This window comes from Misgurnus anguillicaudatus, chromosome 4, assembly GCF_027580225.2.
Source record: "Misgurnus anguillicaudatus chromosome 4, ASM2758022v2, whole genome shotgun sequence".
NCBI classification, from domain to species: Eukaryota; Metazoa; Chordata; class Actinopteri; order Cypriniformes; family Cobitidae; genus Misgurnus; species Misgurnus anguillicaudatus.
In genome coordinates this window covers 21,551,545-21,568,836 of record NC_073340.2, presented here as the reverse complement: position 1 = coordinate 21,568,836, position 17,292 = coordinate 21,551,545, and the positions used below count along the sequence as shown (strand labels likewise).

Sequence of the window (17,292 nt, the reverse complement as noted above, 5' to 3'; positions counted from 1 at the left end):
ACAATACAAGGAAAGATAAAGAATTAACCAGGAAAAAAGACACACTGAGCGACAGGCTCAAAAAAGTTCCTGTGTCACAGGCCATCCTTCGACCGTGGCAAGCCTCCTTCATACCAAAGCATCTCTCTCTCTCTCTCTCTCTCTCTCTCTCTCTCCCACTCCTTATATACTGTATGACTTCACAGTAAAAGACTGGTAATTGAGGGAGCGAGAGAAAGATATCCCTATAGATAAGAGCCACTTTCTCTGGGGATAATGGGAGTGTTGCTAACTTGAGCTGAGGGTGTTGCGCCGGATGATCTCCGTGGGGTCAGACATGCCATAAAGTAGCTGATGGAAGACTTGTAAATTATTCAGTCCATTCCTGCTTCACAAAACAAAGGCAGGAGGCCGTGTCTCAATAGTGTCTGAGATACATCCACAAAGACTAGCACACGGCTCTAATTACCTCTTCCAATAAATGCTACATAGACAACTAACATGTTGCTCCAACTTAACACTCTGTAACAAATTACTGTACAATCTGTACAAAGGATTGCTGTAGATTTGCAAAGCATCGTGGGTACATTTCAATGGTGGAAACATTACAGTATTATTAGCAATATAGTAATGTTTTTGTGAATCATATTACAGTACTTCTGAACAGGATTTTTTCATCAAAATTTCCACTTGTAAAGTTATGTGTTTTAATTTAAAGGGTGCTTTTTAAGACTTTAAGGCATCCACTTTAGATGGTAAGCTATGTGCACATTATTACAAGAATAAACTCAAATGTGAAACGGCCTCAGACTAATCTGAATCATAGACCGGACGTTGAGCAGTTTGGTCTGTTGCTACAATGCTAACAGCAGTGTTGGGAGTAACGCATTACAAGTTACATGCATTACATAATAATATTACTTTTCTTAAGTAACGAGTAAAGTAACGCATTACTTTATAAATGTACACATTAATATTTGAGTTACTTTAAAAAAAAAAGTAATGTGAGTTCAGTTAATTAATTAAAAAACAATGTACTGCATTAAACTGAACATATTAACACAGATTTACGTACTCTATGCCTGAGCAGTTTCAGTCCGAAACGGAGATGGCAGGCCAGAGCTTGAATACCTGAATGCAGACTTTCTCAGTCATAAAAGCCACCTGCAAGGCCTGAAAGAGATCAAGCCTTAGCAAAGTAAGAAAAAGTAATGCAAAAGTAACTTAACAGTAATGCAGTAATGTAAGCATTACTTTCCATGAAAAGTAACTAAGTAACACAATTAGTTACTTTTTTGGGAAGTAACCTTATATTACTTTTAAAAGTAACTTTCCCCAACACTGGCTAACAGCGCCACAAAATTAGACCATGCAATATAAAGCAAACAGAGAGCTGCGGTAAGCTGTTGTGTGCCTATTACAAAAAACTTTCGTTAAAACACAAGCAGGAGGGATACCGTGTACGTGCACCGTAGTACAACTGTGTCGTTAGTAAACATGATGCACAACGCTTGTGTAATGAACAATGTACAATGAATGAAATAAGCTCATGCAACTTTCACACGCTCGCAAAATGAAAGAGTAAGAGAACAGCCAGTTTTGTTATAGCAGTGATAGCCTACTAGAAGACGGCACCAAACAATGTCGTGCTAAAAGTCAGAACCAATGTAAAAATATTGTGCTTGGTACATTACACATTAGGTCAGTAGATGGGGAGTATCCCTTGGTTCAAACACATTCGCAATCAGGGCAAATTTGTTTTCAACTACCTCTGTATGTGGTCAAAAGTGGACGAGCTCAAAATGGTTTAGACCCCTTTCACACCAGTATTTAGGTTCGTCCACTTTTGATCCGATTGACCGAAACGCATCCTAATACCATGTTTAATGTACGTTACCCATTTAAAGACGCTTGTTCTAGGGTTGTTGTGGTGACAGAATTTTCCCTACAGTTTAATCAGGGCGTGACAAACACCGGTATCACCGTGTGGGAAGGGCTTATAAATGCGCATTCAGACGTGCGCATTTTACTTTCAATTTTGAATTATACGCAACTGTTTAAATGCAGCGCTTGCGTATGCTGAGTTACATCGCGTATGAATTTGCGTACAATGCAATTGCAACAGTTGGTTTAATAAAGTGCTTGAGTCAATGTGCGCAGGTATTTCTGACGGAAATCCGCCATTACCAAGCTGAGTAACCGTCTCTTTCTCCATTTAAGCTCTCTCTAACGAAACTAAATGATTTAATTACAAGAAAATATCAAAATGACGGTAAAAGACGTTGTCGCGGTGGCAAGTGATCTAACCCACATTTATAAGCTTCTCCCACCCGGTGATAGGTTTGTCAAACGCTGATTAGTTTCAGCCTCAGAAGTCACGCCCACAGAATGTTGGTCAAATGACTGATCTGTATTGTACACTTAACTGAAAACCTTGTGAGAATGTCTAAGTCGTCCTCTGATTTGTTGCAATTAAACGGATTTCCGGGAGACGCGTGCGTTGCGATTTTTTGGTCCCTCGGGAAACAAAGCTCTGTCGTTCGATAAAGAAAGAAAAAATATGAAAAATAGTTTACGGCATAGACTCTAAAAGACATCCAGGAGTTTTCTCTCGACTTGTTGCACGCCGGTCTGTAATTTTGGGGAGACATCCAAGACCCGAAAAACAACGAAAAACACCAGGGGCCTTATGTATTAAGCGTGCGCAAAGGTTGTGATTTATAAAAAAACAAACTTTATGGGAGAATGGGCTTGCAGGGTGGGATATTAGGATGATTCATGTACGCACACGTGCAGATGATCTGTTATTTATAAAGGGAACATTGCTTTGTTTTAGAAGTCTTCATAATTTTTGGTCTATGCCATTTTTGGCTTTTGTGCGTAGTAGAGTTTCATCAAGGATCCTACGCACAGTTGTATACATGAGGCCCCAGACCTTCAGTATTTTTACGCGAGACTACGCGCTGATTAACCGGTGGGAAAAAATTCGTTCACCCCAACAACCCAACACTGTAGGCGTTGCGTAGGCTACGCCGTACAATTGATGCAGAAGCCTAGAAGCAGCCCACTTAAGACTTTAGTACTGGTTTATACATACATGAAGCATCGTAATTTATGTTAATTAGATCATTTAATTTAGGCAATCCAACATTTATATAGTTACACTTTGTAAACATGCTGTGAACTATACTACACCAACTTACTTGCTAACTGCTGCCAGCAAGTTGCTGTACATTTCACAGTATTCTTTTGACAGTTTAGCATTAGATGAAGGTGAATGGCATTTATTTGCAAAAACAAAACAACTTCAGTCAAGACGAGCGTGCACTATAGTGGTGCAATTTCTGAAAATTCTGTTCCTTCTTACCGGGAACCACAACATGTGGTTTTGGAAAGATTACAGGCCAAAAAACCAATAGAGAAGTGGTAAGCAACAAACATGACACAACAGTGTCTTCATTACAGAAATCACTTTAAATATGAAGTCTTAAGGCCTGCTTGTGTATTTCTCCCTCTGAACATTATTGCAACAGTGGTGCTACTGTTTCTCAAAGGTTATATTTGTGTTTGTTGAAGTAGAGGCAGTTATCGAAATTAGTAAGCATGCTTTCCTTGTTTGGAGAGTGCTGTGGGTCGAGCCCTGTAGGTTTACATTGATATTGATATATGTATTATCCAAAGTGACTTACAGTGCATTGCATTAAAGGTTTACATTTTATTATGCGTGTTCTCTGGGATTTAACCCATGATTACAGTAATGTAATGCTCTACCAACTGAGCAACAGGAATCCCCTACATGTTTCTGACCGGACTCTTGACGTGTTTAAATGACCCAAGAATTCGCGTCATTTGGTTTCTATTTCAGTGTCATATATACCACTGTTCATTTGAGACACTAAATGCGACGTTTCACATTTTAAAGCTGCAAACTTAATGACTATTCCACAACAGTATTATAGCCCTGCTACACTAATGCTCCAATAACATACAATGGCCTGTAACATCACATTACCAGACACCTTCACCCTCTACGGTCATCAAGCTCTTGCTAAAAAGCTCCAGTATTAATTTGTGTAAATGAAACATGGCATATGATTATTGTAGCTCTCCGCCTCTCCGAGAAATTAGACATGCCAGAGCTTCCATGTCTGAATCTCTGTTAGCAAGCGCATCTGTAAACAAAACATTCGGCTCCAATTATGTCACATGTATTTGCCACGATTAACATACCTCTGTCTTTTGTTCAGCTATTTCTTTCATGATAGTAGACGCAATACAATATTTCTACAGAAAAAAATCTCTTAAACCAAGCTTTAAGAGATCTCTGAACCAAGAATTTCAGAAGCCAGAAGTTCCTCTAAACGATTTTAAGGGCAACATGCACTTCTGCATCTTGATGCCAACAGTTTTAACCCCACTGTGAAATACAGCTATTGATTTTTTTGGACAGTTACAGTACTGTCAGTGTTTTATAATGCAACATTAGGCAACAACTCTGAGCATTGGTTAGTTCAGCAAACAATGTTGACAGTTAAACCATTTTTAAGCAGGCAAACACAACAACACAATGATAAAAATGGGTTAGTGGTGAGACAGAAGCTTAGTAAATTCAAGTGATGGGTAAATACAGAGTTTCAATTGATTTCCTTCTCTCTCTCTCTCTAGTTTACATCATGAGTTACCAGTGACAAGTGAGGAAGATTCAGCGTCATAATCGATATATGCTGACCTTTCTCTTGGTGTCTAACAATCAAACATGCAAAGCTCTGCCCATTGCAGCCTTATGTTGGACTAAGATTACATAACATCAAACCTTCTCACAATCCCAATCATGATTTGAATGCCAAGAGTTCCATCTCTTACCAGTTTATTTTCATGCCATTGATACTTATGGCACAGCCCCTTTCAAACATCCCTACCATAAAAATACATCACTATGTGTTTATGTGTTACACGTCCTGAGCAGGACCCTACAAGAACACAAAACAGCATGTCATAGCAAATTTGTATGAATTACACATATAATAAGGCATATATCTGTTTTAATAAAATATGCTTATAAATACAATCAATGTAATATGACGATAACACGAACATTCCCAAAACTCTGTTGAGGAGCATGCAGTGAATTGAGCATCACGTGTCCTTTTTGTCCTTAAGTGGATTTGATCTCTAGTTATACCAAAAGCCAAGTGGAGGTGACTTACATGCTCAGATTTATATGAATCAATAATTTTGAAAAGACGGTCAAACATAGGTCAGACTAGGGCAGGTTGATACTTATACATTACCAAACTGTGTCAAACTAGTTCTACAGCTTGCATAATTAAACATTGATTCATTCCCTCATTTGTTACAGTGCAACATTTCACAGAGGGAATCTGGACAGACTTCTTCATTTAACAGAAACACCTCAAAAGTAGTTAGCAGCAGAACATATTTTGTGGAGAAATGGGAAAACCCCCAGAGCGTGAGAACCCATGTGGAAGACAGATGAAGGCTGGGAAATAAGGGGAGAAGCTTTGCTGGGGAGAATCTTAAACCGACCAGCCCCCATGACCTACACAATAGATTCCTGTCTCTCTTACATCACCTGATTTCACCCATCAGCTTATTAGGTTTAGGGGTGCTGAATAGCCTGAATTGGGTGTGTCAGATTATTTAGACATCCAAGACATGCAGAATGCGCAGTGCTAGAACGAAAAACACAACAGCACTGCTGGAAAACCCCAATAGAAACCTTCATAATAATAAATGGTAATTGTATTGGTTTTAATGGAAGCTATAATAGTATCTTCTGGTAATGTGTGTGCTTTGTAAAGGTGAGATGTTATCTGGTAGACGAGGATCAATGCAGCTTTGCAAATTGTAGATCACTTATTAAAAGTATTGGAATAAGGCCCAAAACACTACATGAAGGAATCTTGAAATGGTTTTAACTGGTGTTTGTAAACATTATGTATTACAATTTGTGTGGTTTTTTAATCAAAACACACTGTCAGTAAGTTCAAAGATAAACATACCCAGTCTTCAAAGTGTCTACTTCCATTCTGCAGCAGGTCTTCAAACTGAATAGTGCAGTTGGCCACAAAGTCATCGTAGCCAATTGGCGCATCATGAAAGACCGACAATTCAATTTTCTTGCCATCATACACCTCAGTGACGAACTCATCATGCCAGGCTGGACTGTTGGTCTTTTGCTTGGTTGAAGTTTGGCCCACGCGGGAATCATCCACGTTAAGGGCGATGTACGTGTCCAGTAGGAAGGTTTGGGTCTTTGGTCCGACGGCGTGCCGGAGTGACCAAGCTGTGGGCTTCAGGTTTAGAGCCTCACAAACCTTGATCTTCAACACTCCATTAAAAACCACCATGATGACGCTGAAGTGCAATGCAAATGGCTTTCTTTGCGAAATCAAGCGGGTTCAAATGCTGATTACAATTCAGGGCGTCGTTACACCCGTCGATGCCATCACGCCATCAATATGCATACATGCATGTATAGACGGATGCTGATGACTTAATCCCCGAGCACTAGATGAGATTTGAGTCTAAAACCAAACGTATCAACTTGAATTATTCATTTGAGCAAAGAATTAAAGCGTTCAAAAGGCGAAATGCTAAAACCAGACGTTTCAGTGATCCTGTTTTTGTTTACCGTCTTTCCTTGTGATGGGAACCATACGTAAACACGCGAAATTCCCTACGTCTGGAACAGCGCTCGGTTGGTAAGGAAATACTGTGCGATTGAGTCCCAACCCCAACGTATAGGCAATAACACGGAGGAAAATATCCAAAACGTGATGGTCCTCAGTCTTCTCGTTTTCGTTTTCCAGCAGGCGCTATGTGGGAGAGGCGTTTGGGAATCCTCATTCTCAGTCTGCTCGAGACTACTGTCATCCACTCGCCGATAAATTGAGCCGCTGCTTGTCTTTGTTGGTTTGAAAAGGACACTATTACAGCTTTAAGGTTTGTAATGGTTTGTAGTGCACTGGTTTCCTGCAGCCTTCCTCCCTGCTCTCTCCCTCCCTGCTCCCGAGCGCCAGTTCAGGAAATGCGCAAAACACGTCAGAAGATTTAAGCCGAGCCGCGTCCACTCTGCGCCGGATGGGGGAGCGTGTGTGTACGGACAGAAGAAGAGAGCAACAGCATCGCCTAAAACTGTAAACAGAGAGGCAGGAATCCACACAAGGGTTTGGTTTTAAAGCGCCTGTATGTGTTGGGTTCATCGAACCAGATAACGAACCAGATAACGTTTGTTTGTAAGGCATACCCACATTGTAAATATTGTAGTAGATACCTACTTTGTACTTTAAACTACAACTAACACCATGGTATCAAAAATAGTTCTACATTACTACAGTTTATCAATATTAATATACTATTATACATTAATAACGTGTAGTAATTATGTAGAAAATAAAGCCTATGAAAAATAATGTTGTATACTTTAGTATTTACTATAGCAAATTGTAGTATAGTGTTTTATAGCAATGTCTACACTGACTTTGTTCATCTATACCATAGTACTGACAATTGTGAACTGATAAAGCATAGTAAATGCTCTAGTTTGCTTTAATAAAACACTATAGAATCTAGGTTTTCCATTACGAAAATTTTATTTTCATGAGGGTTTTTCTACATTTTACTGTAGTTAATATTATAGTATTTTTAATGTGAGAGTAAAACGTCTCTCTATTTCTTTTGCCAGTATCACATGCTACTCTGGGGCTTAGTCCAACCTTTAAAATTGAAACATCTATTGAGAATATTTCTCTAAGGCTAGAAATACTAGACTATTTGCCCAAATCTACTCTTTGTCAAAAATAATAGATATTTGTTCATCCTTTTAGAAATATTGTATGATGGTTACTTAGGGACATGTACATCAAATGCTCAACAACTGTTGTATTGTGTGACAAGAGATTTTTTGTTTGTGATTGAAAAACTTACATGTTTTAATGTACTGTAGCACCATAGTTGCTTATTATCATATGTCCACAATGTCATTTAATAAATCAGCTACAACAGTTGTTTGAAGCGGAACTTGTTATAATTTTGTTATTTAGTGAACTCTAGTGGTTAAAAATATTGCTACACAGGCAGGGTTGCTTCACATCATGGTTGAGCAAGTTAAGAGAAATCATGGAAGGAATGCTCATGTTAACAGCTGCTATGGAACTATAAACAAACAAATTTTATATAAAGATAATTATTTTAATGTGCACAGCTATTCAGCTATAGCGCAGATATCAAATATCAGTATTACTACGGCATGCAATGAGAGCATTATTCCTGTGGGTGGCACTGTATGTTCAGCACTTCTGTCATTCTTAAGTAAACTTTAGGGTACCCATTTCTGTCGAAGTATCTGTCTTTTTCATGTAGTTATATTATTATAGATGATAAATACCTCACCTCAATAATTGTTAGAAAAGGCACGCACTTATTTCTACTAAAAAGCTTGGCATAACTATAAACATAATAAAATGATAAAAAAGAAGCAGATTTTTAATCAAGCTTATCTTATTCCTTGTTTAATCTTATTTGAGATAATTTTAAGTAATCTTAAGACCCCCCCTCCTGATTGAGGAAAACTGATCTGGTGCATAGCCACAAACTCATCAGAGAGAGACACATTCATACATTTCATACATGAACAAAAAATATGCAAATATCTTTCAAATATGAAAATAGATAACTCTTTTTAAACGATGTCAAGCATGCTGTTTGCCCCAAGAAGGGTGTAGTTAAGTGCATCTATAAGCATATACTGGCCTAAGTTAACCAGTCAAACCCCCCCAACCCCCCACGAATGGGTCGCTCCGCCCCATCACATAATTGCAGTACCAGTATAGCCCTGCAGGGGCAGTCTTGCGTTTTATTTCGACTCCAGAAGGGAAATAAATATTGTTAATGTCATTCATGGGAGCTCAAATGTATAAAGAAATGGACAGAGCTTTGTAATTTGTGATCACTATAAAGCTAAGATCTTAATTTCTGATGAACAAAACACAATAACATCACATCTTTTTCTCACTTATAATCCAGGAAGCACAATAGGCGGTGCATGTTACAACAGAACAGACTCTCTATGCTTCCTTTAAGGTATTTCTGCATTATTTGTGTTAGGTTTCAAATTTCTTATATCCAGGAAATATATAAAAAAAAAATGCTGAGATAGAAATATTTTTTTTATGGGAAGGTGTTTGAATTGTCAAAGATTCCCTACTAAAAAAAAACAGAAAAGACCAGCATAAGCTGGTTCCTGGTTTCAGCTGGTTTAAGGTGGCAGTAGCTGGTCTAAGCTGGTCTTCCAACTAGATCAGCTTAAAAAATGACCAAAACACATTAAAACCAGCTTGCTACACCAACAATACCTGCTAAAACCAAGCTGGGAGACCGGCTAAAACCAGCTCACCAGCTTGTGCTGGTCTTAGCTGGATTTTTCAGTATATGAGGGTCCCCTAGCTAACCCCCCCCCCAGGCCAACACGAGAACTTTAAATTTATGTAGGCGTAGTATTTTAATTTTAAAAACCAGAGAACTCAATGCTTATAGGAGGCCCTGGACCACCCCAGCCCACCCCCCACTCAATTCGAAAACTGGACACCCAACATGAAAAGTCTGCCATCATTTACTTACCTTGTGTCATTACAAATCCTTAGCTGCATAATGTTTTTACATAAACATAAAACTACATGAAAACGTGTGTCTAGTCTGCTTCTGACTCCAGATTTGAGCTTCAGTGAGATTTATTATATTATATATTATATGTGCATCTAGCTCAGTCCACAACCAACGGCTCAGTCCACAGCTCACCCCTCCCTTTCGAAATGCATAGAGAAGCTACGGTAGCCGCCACAGGACAAATACTACGAGACAACGACATCCAAATAACCACACTTGACCACTTGACTACTTACATGACGTATTAGGCTACCTGTGTTTGGCCCAAGTGTTTTAGTGGGCGTGAAGATCCCAAGCTTGCATATTGAATTGTTCACCCTATTGGACACACTTAGCAAGTGTAAAAATGTCAATCCAGGTAGCAGCAATTTGCACCAAAACGTATTCGTTTTTAAATTAGGCTAAATATATATTTTACAGTTTTCTTTAAATAACATGAACACATAATCACTCTGAAATGAACATTTGTTGAACTGAAAGAATCTAAAGAAGACATTATCTGAAACTTTTATAAGCAGAATTATTTGCACTGTAAAAAAACTCTATATTTTGTGCATGCCGTTTTATTAAAGTTTATTGTTTATTTAGCAGTCCCTGAATAAATGACACAATGTTGTTTCTCATTATGTGATAAAAGCAGTTGCAGATATTTTACAAAATACATGCTGGCACCAATGAAATGTCCAACACTTTTTGTTTTATTACCAACATAATATGTAATAGCCATTTATTAACTTACAATTAAAAGTTTCTGCAAAATCTCGCGAGGTTTGGGCAAAAGTCTCACGATTTACATCCAGAACATGATGCATGATGGGATACGCTTGGCCTTGAATACAGCATTAAAGCGGTATTCAAGATACTGTTTGTTAGGGCACTGCACTTTGCCAGTTCTAAGACATGGAACAGTCTTGCGCACTTACTTCCTGTCATGTGCATGCACTCTCGAGTGGCCAAGACCTCAAGTGTGGTATTTGGAAGCAGCTAATGTAGTTACAAAACACACTCTATAGAGTTTGTCCATTTAGGGCTACTGTAAAAACACGGCGGTGCGACATTGCCTTATTCTAAGGTAATAAAACAATACAGTTCATTTTGTAGGGTCTTTATACACCACTGTTTATGTATATTAAATTGCATTTCTGTCAAAAGATCCTTCTAAAAGTCCCACATTGTACCTTTAAAATTGGGCATCTGTGTGAAATACAGTATTTTTGTTTGATAAGACCTGCATAACTAAACATTTCATATTTTATTTTCGAATGAAAATGATATCAGAATTTTTATATTGGTTGAAATTACAACAACAAAGCTATTGTCAGTAAAATGATGATTGAGAAACAGAGTTTACTATGTGACCATATACGTTTCAGTATGAAATCTATAAAAATAAAGTCAAAAGACTTCAATGTTTCAGAAGAGAAAACCTTGTTTGAATTAAACATTCTGCCATAATGCCAACCATCACACTGATTACAAGTTAATGAACTGTACACAACTTTGCTGTGTTTTCATTGTTCTTTCTTCGATTATCATGGGACTTATTTTGACATGTGTTGTAGTGCGATTAAATTCTATAGCTCTTGTGAGAGAAAATTGAGTCTTACTGTAAAAAGAATAGCTTGACCCAAAGCAATGATGATTTTTGGAAACATAATTAAGAAAATCAGTCACATTATATTATAGTTTGTTTACAGTTAAGTGCATTCGCTCTGAACATTTATTGGCATGTACATCCAGAACAGTTGATTAAATCAGCCGAGGTTATAAGATCTCGCTCTTTGAAGCTCTCAGATGAATTCGAAGATCGCAAGCCAAACATTATTAGAACCCCCATCTGGCATTAGTTCCTCTCTACTTAAGGTGCACAAAGGTGCATTGATTTGGTTAATTCCAGCCGTTTATAAAGAAAAGATTATTTGCTCTAGACTCAGCTGCTTAGGACTGTGTGGTCCTTTAACAGCACACTCCTTTCTCCTCCTCTCAGGTGAGCAAACCTGCTGTCTGCTCACACAGGTGTCTACCGTGGAAAGGTCAGGGGACAGAGGACAAGCACTCGAGGTGACCCACACATTCAGTGAATGAATTAAACGAAGACCATTATAATTTTTAATGCTCCTTTTCAAATAAAATCACAAGTCAGTGTAATCTGTTAAGCTGTAAAGATGTAAAACAGGTGCTTACATGAAGAATAATGAATGAGAGAATCTTAACAGTTGTGTGGTGGTGTGTGTTATAAGTCTCTATGGAAGATGAACAAATGGCGAGAGCATGAAAAGCTATGCTTATGTATCTTTATCCAAATAAAAAACGACAAACACAGAGCATTATTGTATTAATACAAAAGTATTAAATTGACACCATTTGTATACTTTGGTCTTTAAAAAAAGAAAATTAGCATTTTTTAATTAATCATGCATTTATGTTGACTATATAGTGTACTGAAAGCAATAAATGAAGAAGACAAGAAGACATGAGATGCATAGCTTTAAATGCTAAGAAGACAAGGTGCAAGTTGTTAGAACTGTTTAACATTGCAATCCGTTTAAAAGGGAAATGTGCAGTTACTGACAGAGACATATTGTTCCTGTGCGAGTTTTGCCTGTTGATGGATTGTACTTAAGCAAAATTAAGTTGGTCTATTAGGGGTGTGTGACTGAATGGAGGTTGTAAGTTGATGTGCGTGCCCTTAAGGGAAGTGTCATTTTCTGGATCCGAACAATGGTGGTGTAACATTGCATTGTAACATTAGCGAGAGGATGTGCCGGCGGCATACACTGTAAACCTATACACCCTAAACTCTTCGGGAGAATCACAGAGGGCTCATTTCAGTCCATCCGACTAGGCCAAAAATACATGTTTTGTGTGCTCATGCATTAGTGTATATGGCTATGATTGCAACAACGTCTGTGATTTAATTGAACGTTTCAGGGCACATTGTAATTGAGAACAGATCACTTAACCTGTGAGAACTTTGCTTGTGCATGTTTATCTCTCAAAACACTCTTTATTTTTAACTTATAAGTCTAATGTGTATTTATGTCTATGTGTTTCGTTTATTTGTGTATAATATTTATAAGGTTTATCACCTCCCTGCCACAAAGGCATGCATGTTTCTAAGGAATTAAGTATCAGAATTGATTTGGGAATGTGAAAACCTCAGACCAACCGTACGTGAAACCAGCAGACATTTTATTTGTCTTAAATACACAGACTAACACAACTACGAACCATGAAGCAAACAATGCAAATATATTTGCATTAACATTCCCCTTTTGGGTAAAAAATGTAAATGAGTGGTAAACGTATAGACACCATTTCAAACACGTAAAAAAATAGTCTTTTAGGTTAATAATAGCAATACCAATCATATGAACCATATGATAATGTGTGAATTTATAATTGCTTATGTCAGTGGTTCTTAAACTGGGGGCCGCGAGATGGTGCCAGGGGGGCCCCAGTTTTATGAGATTTTATAAAATACATTAATTTATCATGAATTATGTGTAATTAAAACAAAAAAATATAAGGCTAACCAACAGCACTACTTTGAATCATTTTATATGTTTTGTTTCATAAAAATGTTACATTTTAGCACAAATTTGTCATACATTTTCTTTGGGGGGGCCGCGAAGAAATGCACTGGACACAAGGGGGGCCGCACGCTGAAAAAGTTTGAGAACCACTGGCTTATGTAATATTATTATAATTATTTATATATACATTATATTATAATACTATATATTAATATATTTATTTATTTATAAAGCAATATTTATTATAGTGTTTGTTGGCATATTTCTATAAATCTGAACCCAGCAAGCAATTTTGAATTAAAAAGCAAAACTTGGGCTGTAAATGAAAATTAAATGTCTAATCGTGAAATAAAATAAATAAATGAAACCAAACACCTTGTAATCACTGCTGACTTTGCTTACATGATGAAATATCATATCTTGTTTTTGGCAAACCAAGATCAAACCAAATTCAAGTTTATTTTGGCTAGAAGTGGCTTACTCATAGCAGTGTTATATCCGGTCTACAGTTAAAGGAATATTACATTTTCTTAAAAGAAAAATCCAGATAATTTACTCACCACCATGTCATCCAAAATGTTGATGTCTTTCTTTGTTCAGTCCAGAAGAAATTATGTTTTTTGAAGAAAACATTGCAGAATTTTTCTAATTTTAATGGACTTTAATAGAACCCAACATTTAATACTTAACTCAATACTTAACAGTTTTTTTCAACGGAGTTTCAAAGGTCTATAAACAATCCCAAACGAGGCATAAGGGTCTTATCTAGCGAAACGATTGTCATTTTTGACAAGAAAAATAAAAAATATATACTTTTAAACCACAACTTTTCGTCAAGGTCCGGTCCAGCGCGACCTAACGTAAATGCGTAGTGACGTAGGGAGGTCACGTGTTAGATATATACAACGCACATTTGCGGACCATTTTAAACAATAAACTGCCACAAAGACATTAATTAGTATCAGTTGACATACAACAACGTAGGAACGGTCCTCTTTCAAGACGCTTGTAAACACTGGGGCGGAGTTTCGCGTTCGTCCTCTGTGACCTCTTGACGTCATGACGTATTGCGGTGACGTATAGTGGGTTCAGCTGGCGCATCACGACCGGATCTACACGACGAGAAGTTGTGCTATAAAAGTGTATATTTGTTTTTTTTTGATTGTCAAAAATGACAATCGTTTCGCTAGATAAGACCCTTATGCCTCGGTTGGGATTGTTTATAGTCCTTTGAAACTCCGTTGAAAAAAACAGTTAAGTGTTGAGTTAAGTATTAAATGTTGGGTTCTATTAAAGTCCAATAAAATTAGAAAAATTCTGCAATGTTTTCTTCAAAAAACATAATTTCTTCTCGACTGAACAAAGAAAGACATCAACATTTTGGATGACATGGTGGTGAGTAAATTATCTGGATTTTTCTTTTAAGAAAATGGACTAATCCTTTAACCTAGATATGGTTTTATAGTACAAAGAAACTGTGTGACAGTGAGCACAAATCAGCACACACATGGGCTCTCCTCATTCTAGTACAAGTACAACAGGGTGTCAAATCCTGCCATTGACCCAATGGGAAAGGTACAGGGTTGAAGTATCAATTGCAACCTAACTCTCTATTAACACTTCATCATTTGTGCACATTTAGGCCTATCAGCACGAGTTTAACAACCTTGTTTAGACATGGGAAACTTCAAACATACACGCAGACCTAATCTAACACGACGCTCTTTACTCTGACAAGATCCCTAAAACAGGACCCTGCTGTTGATTATCAAACCTCATGACAAAATTTGATGCAACTTGCGCATGTTGGCAAATCTGCCGGAATTTAAATGCCAGTTAAAGTGTCCCGATTGAAAGGTCAAGTTGGTCAGAAAAAAACTCATGTACAGGGTTCCCCAAAAGCCTCTGTCTGCTTATTCCTCGAATTGCTCCCATAACTTCACAGTTAAATGCGTTGACCCTCATTCAGCGTGGTGAAAGGGGTTTGCGATTGAGACAGCTGCCTCAGAACAGGTCAGATGACCCAGTCAACTGGACTGATTCCTAAGTTCCAATATCTGCTTTCAGTATCTGGCAAGCAGAAGACGAGTATGTAGTCAGAATGTTTTCCACATTGTAGCAAGTGTATGGTTTCACTTGAACGGTGGACGGTTACAAAATATTTACAGGACACTCTTTATAACCCCAGAACAAGCAGAAGAGAACAAACAAGAAGGCTACAGGGTTTATCTCTGAGTGGACAATAATCGCTGTAACAGGACCATTATTTTACGGGTAGAGCAAAATTTGTAGAGTTTGCTTAATTGAAAGACAGAGCGTATGGTATCAATTTGTTGATTTTGGGCCCTAAATGCTCTTTTGAAATATTAAACCTTTTTTAAAACAAACTTTGGATTTGTGGTTGCGGTACATGTTTCCTGTAATCACCGCTTGCAATGTATGCAAAAGATCTGCTACTATAATTCAATGGCATAATAAATGATGACAAACATTGTTACCTTATGTATTTTGAACAATTTTTACGAATTTGCCCCATGGGTTAGATTAAACCATTAAAATATGAGCTGTATGCTACAAAAATTTGTTGTAAAATTGTAGTCAGTGTTTGCTTTATTACCTTGTGAGCTTTTTGTTTTTTTATGCATTTTTTGCCAAATTTACCAAATTACTTCAAATAAATACTCTTAAAGGAAAACACCACTGTTTTTCAATATTTTACTATGTTCTTACCTCAACTTAGATTAATTAATACATACCTATGTTTTATCAATACGTGCAGTTTTAATCTTTATACAGCGCCTAACGATGTGTTAGCATTTAGCCTAGCCCCATTCATTCCTATGGCTCCAAAAAGGGATGAATTTATAAGCCACCAAACACTTTCATGTTTTCCCTATTTAAAGACTGTTACATGAGTAGTTACACGAGTAAGTATGGTGGCACAAAATAAAACTTTTGTTTGGAGCCATAGGAATGAATGGGGCTAGGCTAAATGCTAATACATTCAAGAAGCTCTGTACAAAGATTAAAAGTGCACGCATTGAATAAAGATAGGTATGTATTAATTCATCTAAGTTGAGTTAAGAACATTGAAAAACGCTGGTGTTTTCCTTTAAGGGTATTTATTTGAAGTAATTTGGTAATAAGGCAAGCATGCTAGGGAATCTATTTAAAGGCAAAAAATGCATTGAAAAACTAAAAGCTTACAGGTAATAAAGCATACACTGACAAACAATTTTATCTGTAATTAATATGCGTTCACCCCCTTTTGTGGTAATATTCAAAGTCACTGTCTATGTCTTTATAAACTTTGCACATAAACTTTGTTGTATGTCATTTTTGGCCAAGCTCCCTTAAATTCTTCTCAAAGCTGAGCTTCAGTTTTAACTCCAAACACACAAATGCAACATGCAAACAAAAACGTCAATGCATCTTTATACAATATTTGAAAAAAAAAGAAAAAACTTTTGAAATTGTTCAAAGTTTGACTTTTGCTTTTGGTCACTATTGCATAAAAAAACTATTCACACATATAAACCTAACACAAATAAACATTTACAGAAAGCATTAAATGCTAAGCCCATTTTACTGTTCTGGAAAATGTACAATGCTCACTCTGTACTACACATATGGACACATTCCTCAAATGTATAAGAAACATTAGGGGAGTTTGTCATTTCCTGACCAGGCCACTCATCTGCTAAGCCATACCCAATAAAACACTTGGGAATGCAGATGATCAGCTGTTAATAAAGTCTGTGACAAAGTTAGATTTATATGTCACAGGTGTCTGACACATTACACATCGTAACGTTGGTACTGGATTAGCAAATATGTTTACACGGATGATTATACCGTAGAGAAATAATTATAGAAACAAATTTTGGATGATACATTAAATAGAGTTACTTATTGGATACATTTTTTAATATATACATTTATGACAAGATAATATGAAATCAGTCAAAAAGCAGTACAAAAATGCAAGCCAGAAAGATAGAGAGACCAGTGAAGAAAGAAAGAGAGAGAGAGAATGAAAGATAGTGCTTTGATTACAGTCTGAGAAGCATGTTCCTGCCCAGACACTGGT

The 17,292-nt window shown here is 37.1% G+C and overlaps 1 protein-coding gene across 2 annotated transcripts in view; it reads right to left on the bottom strand.

Annotated features, from left to right (window-relative positions):
* prkcea (protein kinase C, epsilon a) overlaps positions 1-7,095 on the bottom strand; it is a 79,341-nt gene extending 72,246 nt beyond the window's left edge. For both annotated transcript variants that reach the window (XM_055175847.2, XM_055175848.2), the window contains exon 1: positions 6,003-7,095. In XM_055175847.2, coding sequence (XP_055031822.1) covers positions 6,003-6,350 — 348 coding nt within the window. In that variant the 5' untranslated portion in view covers positions 6,351-7,095. The remainder of the gene's footprint in view (positions 1-6,002) is intronic.
* Between the last annotated feature and the right edge of the window lie 10,197 nt (positions 7,096-17,292).